We start from the raw sequence: 14,122 nt of genomic DNA, 5'->3' as shown, positions 1-14,122 counted from the left end.
CGTCATCCAAACAGAGCTAGAACTTGTAATCCTCCTGCCTCGGTCTTTTGTGTAACTAGGATTATTTTTTGGCAACACCTTTCTTAACTTGGGGACAAGAGTGCTGCAGGCTTGTTGTTGGGGCTTATAGGAGGTACTGTAACACCTTCAGGAGGGAGAAGAAAGACACCCGTGGTAAAGCGTGGGTCTCGTTCACAGGTTGACACCAATCCTGGCCCACAGAGGTGATGAGGAATGGAGGCTTCAGAAGCTACCCACCCCACCCCGTCTGCCAGCAACCAGTCAGCTCCTGCTCCTGGTGTTCCCGGGGGCCCAGGTGGGCAGGCCTCACCTCGCCTGACCCTGGGTCCGGTCATCCTGCCGCCAGAGCAGGGACTGCCCCCAACTGTGTTCCTAAAGGCCTTGCCTGTCCCACTGTACCACACGGTACCTCCCGGGGGCCTCCAACCACGTGCGCCCCTGGTGACAGGCAGCCTGGAGGGGGCCAGTGTGCCCTTCATCCTCAGCCCCTTGCTGCAGTCTGAAGGGCTCAGTCCCACCCAGATGGGCAAGCCAGCCACCCCAGCGCTGACCGTGAACATCGTGGGCACACTGCCTGTACTCTCCCCGGGTGTGGGGTCCACACTGGTCAGCTCGGGCAGGCTGAAGAATGCTGGGAAGTACCTGTGCCCCCACTGTGGCCGGGACTGCTTGAAGCCCAGTGTGCTGGAGAAACACATCCGGTCCCACACGGGCGAGAGACCTTTTCCATGCACCACCTGTGGCATCGCCTTTAAGACCCAGAGCAACCTTTATAAACACAGACGAACACAGACACATCTCAACAATTCTCGGCTGTCTTTAGAGTCTGAGGGGAGTGGGAGCAGCCTTCTGGGGGATGGAGACAGGCCTGGAGAGCCAGCCTCACTGGATAGCAGGGGAGACGAAGGAGCGCCAGAGAGCGCTCTTTCCCCTGGTGCCCACCCCACACTCCCTTCTAGGAACAGGGAAAGGATGGTAGAAGCGGCTCCCTCTCTAGGGGCCAACCTTGCCCCCAAGGAGGCTCCTGTGGACCAGACTCCACCCGAGTTTCCACTAGTCAGCCCGCAGCCTAGGCGGAAGTTGCCAGAATCAAAGCCATCCTCCCTGCAGAGACAGCAGGAGACATGCTCAGAGAAGCCCTGGGACTCCAAGGCCGTAGAGGGCCAGCTGAGGAAGTGTGAGAGCACAGACTCGGGCTACCTGTCCCGCTCAGACAGCGTGGAGCAGCCTCCCGTTGCCTCCAGCCCCTTGCACAGTCTGTCGGAGCACAGTGCAGAGTCTGAGGGGGAAGGAGGGTCTGGGAGCGGGTCTGCAGGGAACAGGGCAGAGCAGGGAGCACCAGGATCCAGCCTGGAGCTGGAGAAGAAGAGACTGGAGGAACGCATTGCCCAGCTCATCTCCCACAACCAGGCGGTGGTAGACGACCCGCAGCTGGACCACGTGCGGCCCCGCAAGACTGTGCTATCCAAGCAGGGCAGCATTGATCTGCCCATGCCGTATACCTACAAGGATTCCTTCCACTTTGACATCCGGGCACTGGAGCCCAACCGCAGGAGGGCTGCCCTCGGCCCAGCTCGTTCTACCTTCACGCCCCTGGAGAAGGCCAGACCCCTCTTCTTCCACTCCGTTCCCACCCAGCTCTCCACCACGGTGGAGTGTGTCCCTGTCACCAGAAGCAACTCGCTACCTTTCTTTGAGGGTTCTAAGTTGTGGCCAGAGTCACGGGACCCACAGGATGCCTTCCCTTTGATGCAGAAGTCCCTGAGCCCCAGGCTCACCCCAGCCCGGCTGGGAGACCGCCCAGGACTGACCTTGGCAGGCATCCCCAGTGGTCACCCTCGGGCCCTGGTGAGGCAGGCTGCCGTGGAGGATCTGCCCTGCACCCCTACTGGAGACCCCTCAGCTGTTGCCATAGACCCAGATGGAAAGAGATCTGTGGTAAAGGAGGGGATGGCGTGCAGGGGCAGGGCCAGTAGGAAGTACAGCCAGAAGAAACAAAAGATGTTCTCTCAGGAGAAATGGCAGGTGTACGGGAATGAGACGTTCAAGAGAATATACCAGAAAATGAAGACCAGCCACCAGGGAGGACAGAAACACAGGGACGTGAAGCAGGGCCAGGGGTCGGAACTGGACCTGCCCTCGCAGGAAGAGGTAGTAGGGGCTGAGGGTGCAGGCCTGTCTCAGGACAACAGGGTCCCTGTCCTTGGGGATGCTACAGTAGGGGCAAAGCCAGGACCTTGGGGAAGTAGGCCATCCCTGGAAGGCTCATTGGAGACTGAGTTTCCTAAGCAACTGAAGGCAGTGGCCAGAGCCAAGTCGTCTCCCACCATTGGCAGCACAGACATCCTTTGTCTGAATAATAAGAGTCCTCTGCTCTCTCCACATGGGAAATCAGACGTGGGAAGCCAGTTGCCTCCAGAGCCTGTGCGTCTCCAAGGAAGAGACTTAAAAGCCCCTGGGGTGGCTTTGCCAGACCGCAGTGGGGAAGTTACAAAAGAAACTTGCCCTGGGGACCAAACTATCCTCAGACAGCCCAGTGGTGGGTCTGTGGGCCTCCAACTTGTAGAAGACAAGTTACCCTCAGAGAGAAAGAGACTGAAGGTGGAGGGGCTGGACCACCAGGAGCAACCAGGGCCTCTGGAAACTGAGCCCTCAGGTAGCTCTGTGCCAGCTGATTCCCAGCCACCCCAGAAACAGGACAGTACCTCTGAGGAGGTCCTGAATAGCTCAAAAGAGGGTATCCAGCATGTGACAATGGCCCTGGAGTCTTCTCATGCCTCCTCAGCTGTTTCTGCTGCTGCCTTGAGGTGGCCAGGGCTAGGGGACAAAGATCCCTCATTGCCTTCTGTACCCAGGACTCCTGGGCTCCACTCCCTGCTGGCTGCCCAGCTCCAGGATCCTGGTGTCCCTGCTGCTGTGCCAAGTGGCTCCTTTGCTCCCAAGTACCTGCTCAGGTTACCTCAGGGAGAGAAGCCCTCACCACAAGTTGCTCCAGGGCCTGGGAAAAGTCCAGACTCTCTGTGTACAAGTGCACAGCCTGAAGAACAGTCCCTTCTTGCTGAATCAGAATTGGGAGTGAATGGGCCACCTAGAGCATCCTCAGACCCAGCTGAGGCAGGTGGTAGCCCAGAGGACCCTAGCTGGTCCAGGTCAATGGATGGAAGAGAAGAAACACAGACAGGAAGAGAGAAAAGAGACAGGACCAATAGCAGCATCCCCACAGCTGAACTCTCTTCTGCCAACACTGGCGCCACCCAGGAGACAGCCTCCATCTCGCCTGCTCACACATGTGACACTCATGTGACCAAGGATGTAGTGAATGAGACCCGTGCCATCTACTGCCTTTGCATAGACAGCCCACCAGCAAAAGCTAAAATATATGACAATCTCTTGAACCCTTGGACATCGTCCCAGAAACCGGGGTCACCTAAGAATGCCCTAGAAGGTCCTTCAGAGACCTGGGAAAGGCTGCCTGCCTGCTCTCCCTCCCAAGCGCATTATTTCTTCACATCTTCCACAAGGCCCCAGGGTTTACCCCTGGGCCAGCAGAAACTGGCCTTGTCACACCACTTAGGGACCCCCAAGAGCTGTGAAGCCCCAAGCTCCTTCCCCTCACTTAAGGCGGAGCCCCAACTCACCTGGTGTTGCTTGAATAGCAGCCTGGCCCTGCCTGCAGAGCAGCAGAGGGCAGCTCCCAGGGACTTGGCTTCACACTCACCTGATGGGAGCCTCCAGGGCAAGAGCAGGAAAGTGCTGCCTCCCAAGAGCAGTGGAGGAAGGACCAAGACAAGCCAAGGAGGAGGAGGGACCACGCAGGCACCTGAGGTAACACTGGGGAGGGCTGGGGACGTGGGCAGCATGAGAATGAGACATGGAGGGGAGGGAGAGAAGGGGTAAGTAGGGAGGGAGAGAGAGAGAGATAATGGTTATATTCCTGTGGATATTACCACCATTGTGATATTTTCTGTCCCCAAAGGAGACTAGGGCTGCCATATGTGGAGCAGGAAAAGTAAGGGTCCTAGACATGAAAAAAACTAAACAAATTCACAAAAATAAAATGGTAGAGAGCTGCTGTGCTAGGGTCTGGGTCATGGCTGAATCAAAGTGCTTGCCTTACAAGATTGAGGACCCAAGGACCTACATTTAAAAAGCTAGGTGTGATGGCAGGCATCTCCAATCCCAGCACTAGGAAGTAGAGACAGGAGATCACTGAGCTAGCTTAGATTAGCCTCAGCTGTGACTCCAGGCCAGCAAGAGACCCAAAACACAAGCTGGTTGGCTCCTGAGAGAAGACACCCAAGACTGTTGTTCTCTGGACTCTACATGCGCGCACGCGCGCGCGCGCACACACACACACACACACACACACACACACACAGAGAGAGAGAGAGAGAGAGAGAGAGAGAGAGAGAGAGAGAGAGAGAGAGAGAGAGAAAGAGAGAAAGAGAGAGAGCGCTCTCACTAGAACATCCAGATAAGATATTTGCGATGAGATATAAAATTTCATCTTTTCTATTCCTAGTAATAGGCAAAAATAAAAATAAACCATACTGCCTGCACACAACTCTCTAGGTCATCTAAGAGTCAAAACTATATTTTTAAAAGAAATTTTATTTTCAGTTATGTATGTGGGGTAGGCGATTCACAGGTCATCAGCTCCTCTGGAGCTAGAGTTGCCAGCAGTTGTGAGCTCCTTGATGTTGATGCTGGGACTCAAATCTGGGTTCTTTACAGGAGCAGCAAGGGCTCCTAACCACTGAACCATCTCTCCAGGAACTGAAAACTCATGTTGACAGAACACTCCAGACAGAAAACCAAAGCAGAACCAAAACGGAATGAAATAAGTAAAACTCTTAAATGGAGAATCTTATTATCTCGGGTGCGCTGGAGAAATCGCTCCACTATAATCACAGTGACCAGACTCAGACCTAACTCTGAGGTTTTAGGAACAATGATAAGAAGGAGAAAGTGATAAACGTTCAAGGACAGTCTTACCAGGGAATTAAGCCACGCGTTTATGGCTTCGTCTGACAGCAGTTTTATCCTGTTAGGAGATGGCTTGGGTTGGGAGCGGACAGAAGCATTGAAGCCTCGATCCTAACGGGCTTTATGGAACAAAGATAAGGATAGGACCCAAGACTTGCAAGCAATCTCCAGGGGCTGGAGGTGGGGATTCAAGGTCTGGTTTAAATCTCCTCTCTCCAAGTTGTGGGGATTCCTGAGGTGGGTGATGTGGACTATAGCATTAGGTAACTTTCCACTCACATCAAAGGTCTACTGGATTTCCACTGGAGGTCTAGTCTAGCCATGGTTCTGGAACGTTCTGTCGTGGCATACAACTAGTTGCCTGGTAAGAATGTCACACAGGTTCAGACCATTTGGTACTACAATGTGTTGGTGCCTTAATTTCCATAGATAGGCATCTTGTGTCTAGAGAGAGAACGCATCATGGTGTCCCCAAAACGAGGGCTTTGAATGGCACAATAACAATATGCCTGGTATTTTCAGCTTCCATACCCAACAGTCTCAGGGATGAAGGACCAGGACCAGGTGTCCAGTCCACAGTGGAAGAAAGGACTGTGCCATAGGAGGGTGAAGATATCTCATGAGATCAGCAAGAAGAAGAAACTGAGGCTTCATTCCAAGAGGTAAGATATGTGGCTTTCTCTTCCCCTTCCATGCTGGCCTGATGTCAAGAACCCAGGAACTGAATGAGGAATTCAAATGGCAGCTCACGCCCAGAGGGAGGCTCCTATTCCATTGGTTTGGAGTTCTGCCGCTCCAGATCTGCCTCTGTTACCCATAGCGTACCCAGCATGACCCCATTGATCATTTAATTATTTACTGCTGTCTTTCTAAGGCAGGAACATAGTAAATATTTGAGGTAATCAGGTTGAAAATATGTCTATCTAATTTTAGTCCTGAGAAAGAATGTGCTAATTATTGCTTTTAACACATTTTTAATATTTGCAAACAAATGTATCTTTTGAGAAAAAATTAAAAATCTAGAAAAGCAAAAAGAATCTCTGAACAATCTCAAGACTTGGGGATAATCCTCTGAACATTCAGAGGCACTATCTTCTAGACAAAATGGAAGACATCTTTTAGGAGGCCTTAAGAGCTCAGCAGCAGCAATTAGGACAAGTTCATCAAGCAAGGGGTCTACATAAAAATTACAGCCACATCATAAAAATCAGATTTCACACTGTATCTCCCATTCCTCTCAAGTTATCAAAAGTTCTGAGGACATGTGACTTGCCTTCGTGAGTGGCCATAGGAGGCCAGAGAGGAGGAGTAGACATTCTGGTAGGGTGAGAGCTGTACATTGTAAATGTCTCATTTCCCATCTTTCTCCAGCATTGGATTTTCATCTATGTTTCTCAGCTGTGTTATATGTCTACCCCCACAGACACTTTTATTTTGAAGATCTTAATAGTTGACCTTGCGGGAGTCAAAAGAGGGCATCTCTGTCAGAGAACTACTCTATAAGCACCTTAAAGATGAACATGTAGAGTTGGGGCAAAGAGGAATGAGGAAGTTCTGAGAAAGGGCCTTGTCTTAGTTACTTTTTAATTGTTTTATAAACATCATGACTAAGGTAGCTTATAAGAGAAAGGGCTTAATTTGGGGCTGATGGCTCCAGAGAGTTAGGGTCAATGACTATCTTGGTGGGGAGTATGATAACACGCAGGCAGACATGACACTGGAACAGTAGTTCATCTGTTCTCCACCCATATGTATAGCAGTCATCATCCATCTGTCTGTCCATTCATCTGTTCGTCCATCCATCCATCCATCCATCCATCCACATAGTGTCAGGCTTTTATCTCATCTATTTATCCATTCATCCATTTATCTATCAATCATCTACCTCATCTATGTATCATCTTCCTTTCTTCCTTCCTTCCTTGCTTTCATTCTAACTACAAACCTACCTACTTACCTACCATTTTTCTGACATTTGCTATGAGGTGTTACATTCTGTGAGTGAATCTGGCCTTTGTTAAGCTTTTTTTAAAATGCTTGTTAATGTTGATTGTTTTTAATCGTTTAAATGATGAATATAATTTATAGGAGCCTGTGAGAGTATATATATTATATAGATTCTTATGTGTTAAAAGCCTTCTTCTGCATTCTTCTGTCTAGCATTTAATTTTTAAAGCCCATTTATTTATCTTGGTCTATGGAATTGCACCATACTACCTTTTCATCTCTTGATTCATTTTGGACCATTCTTCTGGTATTTGATTCTTCCCAAAGCATACTGTTCAGAATTCCAGAAGAGAAGAAGCCTACCCTTGTTGTTATCAGCTCAAAATAGCTGCATTTCAGGCTAGAGAGATGGCTCCACAGTTAATAGCACTGGCTGCTCTTCCAGAGGACCCAGGTTCAATTCCCAGCATCCACATGGCAGCTCACAGCCTACACTGGTCATCCTCCTGCCTCAGCCTCCTGAGTGTGGGCTTACAGTGGGTACCACCAGGCCCACCTTGCATGTCTTCTACCTTTAATAACTTTGGCCTGTCTATGCCACACGTGGATGCACTGTTCAGGAGTATACTAAAAATTTGCTAATTTTCTTAATTCATTAGAGAATTTCTTTGTTGAACTTTACTGAAATATAATTGAGTTTAATTAATTGCACATATTTAAGACATATAATTTAAATTATATATATATATATATATATATATATATATATATACTCATGACACCCATAGTAGAGCTAAGATCATAGACAGATAATAGTCACACCCAAAGTTTCCACTATCTCTTGGCAATCTCTCTCTTCTGTACACTTTGCCCCTCCTGTTCCCAGTGAACCTTGAGTGTGCTTTCTGTCCTTCCATATTTGTTATCTTGTTCTAGACAGTGAGAGAAACAAGCTCACATTCTCGGTATGCCTGCTGCTCTTCTCTGAGGTTGGTTTTCCCAGCCACCTCTGTTGTTCTGGGAGTTATCCACCTACTCGGTGTAACTTATGCTGCTATACAGGATAAAAAGAAGAGTACAGTCCCTCACAGCAGGGGAACCAAGGCTGCAGCAGCTTGAAGTAGCGGTCATGTCCTGTCCACAGTCAAGAGCAGAAAGAAATGCATGCACGCACACTCACATGCACGTTCACATGCACACTCACTAGCTTGTTTGCTGGCTCGTGCTTAGCTTGACTTCTCCACTCTTATATGGTTCAGGATCCCCTGCCTGGGGAATGGTGCTGCCCGCGTTGGGCTGGGTCTTCTCCCATCACTGAACACGACCAAGACAAGCCCCCAGGGCCACATTTCTGGGGCAGCCTGATCTAGAGAATCCCTCATCACGACTCTCTTCCGAGGTTGTTTTAGGTAATGTCGAGTTGCCAGTTTAAACGAAACATCATGTCCATATAGTGGCGTATTATTTGTTTTTTTAATAAATAAAACATGCCTAAAGATCAGTGGGAAGCAGCCAGACTAGTCAGCCATGCCAGACGGTGGTGGTGCACGCCTTAAATCCCAATACTAGAGAGGAATATAAGATAGGGGGAGATGGCTCTCAGGTACAGTCCCAGTCTGAGAATTAGTGGAGGCAGGATTACCATTTTAAGACTGAGTTAGTGGTAAAAGCCAGTGGCTGGCTGCTTTGCTTTTCTGATCTTCAGCTTGAACCCCAGTATCTGTTTCTGGGTTTTTATTATTCGTGCTACACATCCATGTTGTATGCATCTTGGTTTCTGAGTAGTGTACCACAGGTGGCTAGGTCACCGCCTGCTTACATGCTCCCTGAGGACAGACATGGTTTGTCTCCGTCGAGGCTGACATGAAGAAGGTGACTGTAAATTTTCAAGCCTTAGTATGCTATGTACATATGCATTCACTTCTCTGGAACAAAGCCCAAGAGAGGAGTGGCTGGACTAGGAGTTTGTAAGAAGCTGGGCAACTGACTTCCAAAGCTGCCTGTAGCGTCCCATCTGCCTAGCACATGTGTGCAAGAGACCAGCTGGCTTATAGATTCAGCTTGGCTATCTGGTCAGCACAGTCCAGGCACCCTCCACCTCCCAGCACTGGGGAGACTCCAGCACCACAAGCAGACTCCTGCCATCTACGGTTTTGGATGGTGCCGTGGATCTGAACTGAGTGCCTGTGCTTAGTCTGGCAAGTGCCTCCCGGACTTAGCCATGCCCCTGGTCCCTCCATCCTTTTCTTTTTAAACCACACTTTTAGAGTTTGCTCTTGATGATCCCACATGTGAAGCCTCCATGTCTGCCTCTGTTTTACATATCAACTTACAGCATCTGAATTCCTTGTGTTCATGGTATTGGAACTTTGAGACTTGAGTTGCAAGCACTGTTCTCAGGGAGGAGGGAGAGTACTTGATTTGCTCTTGCTAAGTAGCTGTCAGATTCTGGGATAAGTGAAGAACTGGACTGAAGGTTTTCCTGGTCTCAGTCCCTCGGGGTCAAGGAAGGTGTCTTCTCTTTATGAAATCAATGAGGGATTTCTTCCGGCTCCTTGTGGGAGCACTCAGTTCTCAGTCATCCTGTGCTGGTTGCGTGGCCTGCTGTGGCCTCAGGTCTCTACAGCAGCAGAAACCGCCCTTGACTTCTACTAAGGTCCTGTCCCACCTGAGCAAGGGAATATAGAATTCACCTGGTCTGGCAAAACCACCAAGAAGAAAATAATCTTACCGGCCCAGGTTTTCTTTCTTGTGAATGTTAGCTGCTTTGCGGCTTCAATCAGACTATCAGTACGTTTAAGTATATTTAATTTTTAAGAACAACTTAATTGAGGCTGGAGAGATGGATCAGTGGTTATGAGTACTGACTACTCTTCCAGACGGACCTGGGTTCAATTCCCAGCACCTGTAACTCCGGTTACAGGGGATCTGACTCCCTCATGCAGACATACGCGCAGGCGAAACACCAGAACAATAAAACACAAAATACATCATTAAAAAAAGAACAACTGAATTGTATTTTCAGTATAAGGAGGGCTGTGATGGAATCAGAGGGTTAGGTCGGGAGTTCTCATTTAATTTGCTGTGTCTTTTCAGGAAGAAGTTGTTTTTGCCGGCATGGCGGCCCACACCTTTAATCCCAGCACTTGTAAGGCAGGTGAATCTCTTGTGAGTTTGAGGCCAGCCTGGTCTACAGAGAGAGTTGCAGGACAGCCATGATGTTGCACAGAGAAACAGAAAAAAGGTTTTTTTGTTATTGTTGTTGTTCTTATTATTTTTTAAGCTGTGATTTCGGTAACGTGACCAAGCTACTCTCAAACCTTTGATCCTCTTGCCTAAGCTCTTGAGAACTGGGATGGTGTGTTAGAAGTTACACATTTCATAGACCCACAAGGCCACCTTTTCTTCAGCAACTTGTTAAAAAGTCTTCCCTCACTCTCAGTCTCCTAATGTCAGGAGCATATGAAGATTTCCTCTGATTTTTTTAATATATATAAATATATGCACTCATATCTATGGAAGGATTTGGTCTGTGACCTAGCCAACCAGGGAGCATGGATCAAATATGATTTTTTCATTTGTTTTAACAGCTGGGTATGACTTCATTTTTTTTGAAACTACATATTTGCTTATATATTGCTCACACATATTTCACAGATAGAGATTTTATTTGATTGGAAAACTCTAAAGCATTATGTGGGGTTTACATAGAAACCTCTCGGACCCATCTATCAGTCCAGGGTCCCACACTGTTTGCTGATTTTTAGCTCCCTGTTTATACTTGAAGTTCATCTCAGGGCTTTCCATTCTGTTTCCTCTCTCTCTCTCTCTCTCTCTCTCTCTCTCTCTCTCTCTCTCTCTCTCTCTCTCCCAACATTATAATGAAAATTGCTGTTTCATTAATGAAGCTACACGTTAGCTACCCCACGTGTCTAAAACATAGGGGTCCATCTTGAGAGAAGGAGCGAAAACACATAGAAACTTCATGCTTGCATGCCTAATTGCTCCTGTGTTAACTTGAGGCCCAGAGACTCACGAAGTTCTCAGAATCCATCTGCGCCAGGCCCACAATAATCACTGAACCATGGAATTGGGTTTTTTGATTAATTCGTGGCTGTGTACAAACTGAAGTGCTGAGAGGGCTTGGCTGAGGAAGCTTCCGGCAAATGCAGCTGAGATAGCCCCAAGTGAGGCCATGCGGGAGAAGGGCAGTTCTACCAGGCACACGCACCCTCTGAAGGAGTGAGGCTCACCTCAGTCCCCGAGGACAGGATTCTATTCTTGTGAGGGTCTTCCTTATGTATTTACGGTTCCTGTTTAGGGCTGTGGAGCTGTTCTTCTGTCATTATGTGATTTATTCAGTTAGAGAAATCCATGAGGATAAGGATAGAGGCAGGTTGATCAATGGTGGTCCTGAGCTTATATGACCTCTGCTGCACGTGTGTCTAAGACCTTGTGACAGGTCACCCACAGGACCAGAGCTTTGAGTCTGGTCTCTATCCGCTTCTGTTCTTTGCTTCACTGTGTCCTCGGGGCTTGAGAGGAGCTGGGAGACACAAACGATGGGCTGGAGTGTGGTCTTTGATTGGGTGAACTCATGTGAGGCTGGTCTCTACCCCCATCTGCCAGTTGTTCTTAGATACCTAAGCACACAGCAGTGTTTAGAGCAACAAGGGGTTAATACACTTCAACCACTGTTAAGATTCACGTCAATAATCTCAGTCCTCCTCTTTCCAGTCCACACAGAAGCCCCTTAGATCAGTACCTTAACCTAGCAGTCTTCAGAAGTTCCTACTGAACTGACCTGGGCAAGAAATGCTTACAATGACTGGTCTCCATAAAACCAAGGAATAATCGTATCATGAAATACATAAAGAGAACCCAAAGGATAGAGAAGCTTGCATGGAGCCCAAGAGCCCAGCTCAAAATCCGAATCTCGAGGGGCTTCCTTTTAAAAGTATAAATGAGAAAATGGATCAGCTCAGTGTGGCAAACTAGACGTGACCTTGGAAAACTGAGGTGATCTGAAACTCAGCCTTGAGGAAACAGAAATAAGAAGGGACAGGTGTAGCGTCACGTACAAAGTTGACTTGTACTTAGGATTGGTCACGTGCATGCTTGAAGTCCTTCAGACCAAAGCAAGCATTTTGAGAAGGAGGCTATTCACATCCAGCCCCTGAGTGTTTCTTAGAAAGTGGAGCCCGAGGTGAGGGTTTGAGAGTTAGCGACTGGGGAGGGTGAGCTCTTAGGAGAGCAGGAAGGCTGTGGAGGCAGGTGAGGGCAGGGAGAAGGGAGTGCAGCTGTGTTGTAATGGAATGGGGGCCTCAACCTGGGCCCCCAGGGCCTCTAGAGAGGGAATTGTACCATATTGATTGTTCTAGAGGTGAGTGTGTAACTGGACTGCCTCATCCAACATGACCAGGTTCCCTGATGCAAGGGAATGGAGGTGAAATTGGAGGTTTCCCAGGCATCCATAAGCAAGTGAGTCCCCACTGACCCAAGGATATGCATGTCCCCACACCAATGGGGGGGGCAGAGATGTGTAGCCTCAGGGAGAACAATTGGATGTTGCCTCATAGCTCCTGACATGCCTTGGGGGTCCCTGAAGAACTGCCCCACCAGGCTCATTTTCTGAATGCAGCTGTTTGGGGGAGGGGACTGCACACAAAGACTCCTCTGAGAGGATTGCAGAGAGATAGGAACACCCCAGCCCACAGCAGCCCCAGAGTCCATGTGGGACTGCACACAAAGACCCCCCTGAGAGGATCACAGAGAGATAGGAACACCCCAACCCACAACAGCCTCAGAGTCCACGTGGACACTCCTTAAGAATGACAACATCCAGGCCCCACTTTGGTAAGATGGCCTCAGGGACCAGGAACTCTCCTGACAGACCCCCTAGCAGCTTTGATGAAATGGCATCCCCAAGGTTGAGGTCATGTGCCGTCCTTCACGCCTGCAAGTCCGCAGTGGTTACCGTGGTCTTGGGGGCAAAGGTGACCCTGCACACTCGCTGGCAGACATTTCCCACAAGTCCCACTTTCCTTCCTTCTTTTGTCTGTGCGCTTTGAAATCACGCTGTGGGAGCTCCAGGGGTTGGGGTGGGGGGCGGTTTATGATGCGTGAGATAGCAGCCTGTCCCCCTCCCCTGATGGCTCTTTAAGGAGCTAGTGGTCTGGACAATTGAGACAGAGGCTTCAGGGAAGGAGCCAGGTCCCCCACCCCAACCCCAGGGGTGACAGTTCCTGTTCCAGGTACCCCCACCCCAACCCTTAGGAGCCACAACTCCCGATCCAGACAGGAAAGCAAGTTTTTTTTTTTTCTCAAATGTAGACACCTAGAAAGATAAACAGAAAGCCACTTTCTTATTGTTGGTGCCAGAAAAAGGCAGCATCTGGGAGGACGCTGTGCTCTTCAGCCCTTACTGAACTCCTGCAGGCAGCCCCTGTGACTCGCTCAGGTGCCTGGGTCTTTGCAGAAGTTTAAGCAGTCGAGGCAGAAGAGTGGCTATGCATGTTGTTTCCTCTCCAGACGGTCTGTGGAGCTCCACGGGAGTCAAGTGTTTGGCAACTGCAGCCTGCACAGGGAGGGGGCTCCCACAAGTGTCTGCAAACAGGGCTAAGAGCCTTCAAAGGAGCTTAAGGCATGTGGCTAGAAGCCTTCATCTCAGTTTGCTTACCTGCAAACTATGAGTGCTAGGCCCGATGGTGGGTCCATTTAGGACCCTACCTGCTCGTTGGCAGAACACGGTGAACCTGCATTAGAGGAAAGGGCTACAAGGTCATTAGCAGATTGCTCACTGGACACGCACCAGCACCGAGAGGGGTGGGAAATCTCCATTACAATCAGTGCAAGTGAACTCCCAGCCTTCCCACTTTTTCCATCCTTATGACATCTTCCCTCTGGGTTGAGTGACATTTTGTTTTGGGGACCATTAGATCAGATGTTCTGGCTGGGACTCACTGATGGGGAATCTGTGTAGACCCCAAGATGCAGGCTGCCAACACTGCCTATGGTGGCACCAGTGACCGTATGTGACTCTTAACATAACTGTTGCTGACACGCTCAGTAGCCCCAGGAAGATAACAACTAACATACGGGTCTATGCTGACTGCAAAACATTTACATCTTTGTACAAAGCTCTCTGCAGCAAAGCATTTAGCGAGTA

At 49.2% G+C, this 14,122-nt stretch overlaps 1 protein-coding gene across 1 annotated transcript in view; it reads left to right on the top strand.

The window, feature by feature from the left end:
* The first annotated feature begins 234 nt into the window (after positions 1-234).
* Positions 235-14,122, top strand: part of Znf831 (zinc finger protein 831) — a 63,399-nt gene continuing 49,511 nt past the window's right edge. The window contains exons 1-2 of the mRNA XM_038329266.1: positions 235-3,846; positions 5,530-5,669. Coding sequence (XP_038185194.1) covers positions 235-3,846; positions 5,530-5,669 — 3,752 coding nt within the window. The remainder of the gene's footprint in view (positions 3,847-5,529; positions 5,670-14,122) is intronic.

Source organism: Arvicola amphibius, chromosome 5 (genome assembly GCF_903992535.2).
Source record: "Arvicola amphibius chromosome 5, mArvAmp1.2, whole genome shotgun sequence".
NCBI lineage: Eukaryota > Metazoa > Chordata > Mammalia > Rodentia > Cricetidae > Arvicola > Arvicola amphibius.
The sequence above is the reverse complement of the archived record's forward strand: the minus strand, read 5'-3'. Positions and strand labels throughout refer to the sequence as shown.